At 53.1% G+C, this 4141-nt stretch overlaps 1 protein-coding gene across 1 annotated transcript in view; it reads left to right on the top strand.

Moving 5' to 3' along the window:
* The first annotated feature begins 520 nt into the window (after positions 1 to 520).
* Positions 521 to 4141, top strand: part of SV2A (synaptic vesicle glycoprotein 2A) — a 10301-nt gene continuing 6680 nt past the window's right edge. The window contains exons 1-4 of the mRNA XM_004716570.2: positions 521 to 1502; positions 2634 to 2814; positions 3733 to 3884; positions 3975 to 4108. Of these exons, the coding sequence (XP_004716627.1) occupies positions 881 to 1502; positions 2634 to 2814; positions 3733 to 3884; positions 3975 to 4108 (1089 nt within the window). The 5' untranslated portion in view covers positions 521 to 880. The remainder of the gene's footprint in view (positions 1503 to 2633; positions 2815 to 3732; positions 3885 to 3974; positions 4109 to 4141) is intronic.

The raw sequence follows: 4141 nt of genomic DNA on the forward strand, positions 1-4141 counted from the left end.
GATTACTCTTATTTAGTCTTTACTTTCCCCTTTGCAACTAAGAGGAAACGGAGGCATGGATGGTCAGACACATTCCTGTTAGTCCCTCAGCCAATGAGTGCTGAAGCCGGAGGTCACACCTCGCTCTGCTTAGCTCTTATCCCCCAGACTGTGCCGGGAGCAAACCTGTTCTTGTGGGGTCTACATGATGACACCCAGTGGAAAGGCCATCTCCACACGCCGCAGTGAACTGCCGGCCACAGCTTAGACCCGTGCCCCTCCTCCTTCGCCACGGTCTCGCCAAGCTCCATCCCCAGTAAGAAACCCGCCCAGAGTCAGGAATTCTGCTTTCTCCTATTCCCTGTGTTTTGTTTTCGGCAGGCTCATAATTAAGTAAGGGATCTGAACTTGATGTGAGGCAGGGAGGGTGGAGGTAGGGCTCTGGGTAGGTGGACCATGACTGAGCAGATCAATTTCTATGTTGAACTTCACTATTTGGGCCTTCACAAATTCTTTTTTCTTTGTATTTTTCACCCCCTAGGTCTCTAGAAGCTCCTTGGAAAGAAGTGGGCAGTCCTTCCTGAGTTATCCTGGCGCCTCAGCTTAGCCCCAGCAACCTGGCTCCTCCTCCCCGTCCGTATCCCCATTATCTCTCTCCCTTCCCCACCCATCCAGCTGAACTGGTTGTAGGCCAAGACTCTTCTCCCTCCTTCCTCCTCCTCTTAGCTACTCACTAAGCAGCCCCTATTTCTTTTTATCCTGTGGCCAGAGACACTCAGCACATATCCTCTCCACAGCTGTGGGGAAGGGTCCTCCTAATTCCACAAGATCTTGCGCAGTGCGCTGAAGAAGGAGCCGGGGTGGGGGAGCGCTTCAGGTGAAGTGTTCTCAACGCTCCATCATGGAAGAGGGCTTCCGAGACCGGGCAGCTTTCATCCGCGGGGCCAAAGACATCGCCAAGGAAGTCAAGAAGCATGCAGCCAAGAAGGTGGGGAAGGGCCTGGACAGAGTCCAGGATGAATATTCCCGAAGATCCTACTCCCGCTTCGAAGAGGATGATGATGATGATGATTACCCTGCCCCCGCAGATGGCTATTACCGTGGGGAAGGGGCCCAGGATGAAGAGGAAGGTGGTGCATCCAGCGACGCCACTGAGGGCCATGATGAGGATGATGAGATATACGAGGGGGAATATCAGGGCATCCCCAGGGCAGAGTCAGGGAGCAAAGGCGAGCGGATGGCAGATGGGGCACCCTTGGCTGGGGTGAGAGGTGGTGTCGGTGATGGGGAGGGTCCCCCTGGAGGCCGGGGGGAAGCCCAGCTTCGGAAAGAGCGAGAAGAACTGGCCCAGCAGTACGAGACCATCCTACGGGAGTGTGGCCACGGCCGCTTTCAGTGGACTCTCTATTTCGTGCTTGGCCTGGCGCTGATGGCTGACGGTGTCGAGGTCTTCGTGGTGGGCTTTGTGCTGCCCAGCGCTGAGAAGGACATGTGCCTCTCTGACTCCAACAAGGGCATGCTAGGTAAGACACACGGGTGCAGCACTTCAGCCCTGTCCCGCCTCAAATCTTAGACACTCTTGCTCCTGAGAATTGCGTTTGTCCTTACATTGGGCTCATGAGGACCCTGTTCCCAAAGTGTCCAATACTGTCCCCTCATGTGGACCTCCCACTAAGGGTTGAGTCATAGTGAAGGTGTGTGTGAAAGGGGCCCTCAGAGGGCAGTTGGAGGGGCAGGGAATGGTAGTTGGTGGTGGTCTGCTTAGTTGGTTTCCTAGGGGGTGGCCAGGGCAGGATGGGCCACCACTTAATGTTTCTTCATAGCCTTTCCTCTTCCTACATAGTCCCTTTGCTTCACGGGGGGACAGTAGTCAGTGTGGGCGGCGAAGGGTCAGTTTGGGGTAGGAAAGAATTCTAGGTTTTCGGCTAGAGAAACTGGATACACTGACTCTCATTCAAACCTTGAGAACGTCAAAAGGCCAAAGAGTAGTTTCTGACAGTCTATTCTGATGGGGACCCCAAAGGAGGAACTCATAGATTCATTGAGGAAAGAGATAGCTAGGCCTTGCTCTGCCACCAAGTTGTTACAGACTCTTAGATCCCTTCTCCCAGGGGCATGAATAAAATGTAGAAATTAGAATACATGATCAATTCTAAAGCTTATTTTATGAAGGAATTAAGAAATAGAGGCATTTAATGACCCAAAACACTGTAACTAGAAAAGTAAAGGGTGGATTTGGGGTGGGGGTGTGTAATTGAATGGTTCTGGGAGGACTGAGGCAATGGAAGCCCTTTCCCCAAGGAACACAGAGTGACATCCTGCTGCTTTGAAGAGGTGTGTGTGTGTGTGTGTGTGTGTGTGTGTGTGTGAGAGAGAGAGAGCAGACGGATGGGGGAAGAAGAGGGTTTGGGGTTTCTGGGGTTCTTTCTCCGGTATCTGCATTCCTATCTTTGGACCCTTGACCTGTAGAGATGACCCTCTGTTTTTGGCCCAGACTGTGCAACCTCACTTGCACTCGTCTCTAGATACTTCTAGAAGCCCTTCCGATCCTTCATCCATCCTGCTGCAGTTTCAGCCCATCGAGTGCTCAGCAACGTGGGAGAATGGAGATGTTCTGCTCATCTCCCTGTCTCTCTCTGCTTTCCTCCTTCCAGGCCTCATCGTCTACCTGGGCATGATGGTGGGAGCCTTCCTCTGGGGGGGTCTGGCTGACCGGCTAGGTCGGAGACAGTGTCTACTCATCTCTCTCTCCGTCAACAGCGTCTTCGCCTTTTTCTCATCTTTCGTCCAGGGTTACGGCACTTTCCTCTTCTGCCGCCTCCTTTCTGGTGTTGGGTGAGTGACCACCTCCTAAGCCCCTTGAGGGCAGGACTGTGTCTTGGTCACTGGTATATTTGTAGGGGTACCAAATGTACCGTAATTATGTGAGAGTTGAATGAATGGATGAATGACTTCCCCCCACCATTTTCAGTCCAGCTCCACCTGTCCAGATTCTATTTCCTGCCTGTCCTGAAAGGGCGGGGAGGGTCCCTTCTTGCGTTCTCCACCCCACCCTCTAGTCTCATTTCTGAATCTGCCTCCATGAAGAGACCTCACCCCTAAGTTGTTGTGGACCCTAAAGTTATTTCCTTCCCAGTCTCCATGTTCTCTGCATTTAACACAGTCTGCATAGAGTCTGCATACACTCCCACTCAGCCTGTGTCAAAGCTCTTTAGGGGAGACCTGGTGGCATGGTAGTTATGTGTTGGGCTGCAAAGCCAGCAGTTCAAAACGACCAGCTGCTCTGAGGGAGAACGATGAGGCGTTCTTGTCCCATACGTAGTTAGAGTCTAGGAAACCCACAGCGGCAGTTCTGCTCTGACGTTAAGGGTCACCGTGAATCAGTATTGACTCGATGTCAGTGAGAGAGCAGATTACCTGTCCTCAAACTTCCTATAGCCATTTTTCCCTGGAAACTTTTTTCTGTCTCTCTTCTGTAGTTATCTTCCTTCCCTAGAGTCCTCTTCGAGATTTAATGTTTGTTCCTTTTCTTTACCTGAAACCGCCTGCCTATTCCTAAGGGCACCAAGCACGGGGGCTTGGTGACTGGTTGGTGGAAGTGGCAGGGAAAGAGGAGCGTGTAGGGCACCGTGGAAGAAGAAGACTCTTTAAAAAGGTCTGAAAGATGGAAAGTGCTTGTGGACCCAGCGGCCTGGGGTTGGGGCTTAGGAACATGGCCACTATCTAATGCTGACTCCTTACAATGCCCTCCAGGATTGGAGGGTCCATCCCCATTGTCTTCTCCTATTTCTCGGAGTTCTTGGCGCAGGAGAAGCGCGGGGAGCACTTGAGCTGGCTCTGCATGTTCTGGATGATCGGGGGCGTGTATGCTGCAGCCATGGCCTGGGCCATCATCCCCCACTATGGTGAGCAGCCCCTCGGGAATGCCCCCCAGACTCTCTCCTTCCTCTCCTGCAGTGGACTCTCTGCTGACAGCTGTCCTCTGTCCCTGCCAGGGTGGAGTTTTCAGATGGGTTCTGCTTACCAGTTCCACAGCTGGAGGGTCTTTGTCCTCGTCTGCGCCTTCCCGTCAGTGTTTGCCATTGGAGCTCTGACCACGCAGCCTGAGAGCCCCCGCTTCTTCCTGGAGGTGATGGGCTGGGCACGGGGCTGGGGCTGGGCC

The sequence above is a fragment of the Echinops telfairi genome, unplaced genomic scaffold (assembly GCF_000313985.2).
Source record: "Echinops telfairi isolate 266 unplaced genomic scaffold, ASM31398v2 ScPeMD7_5805;HRSCAF=6673, whole genome shotgun sequence".
Taxonomy (NCBI): Eukaryota; Metazoa; Chordata; class Mammalia; order Afrosoricida; family Tenrecidae; genus Echinops; species Echinops telfairi.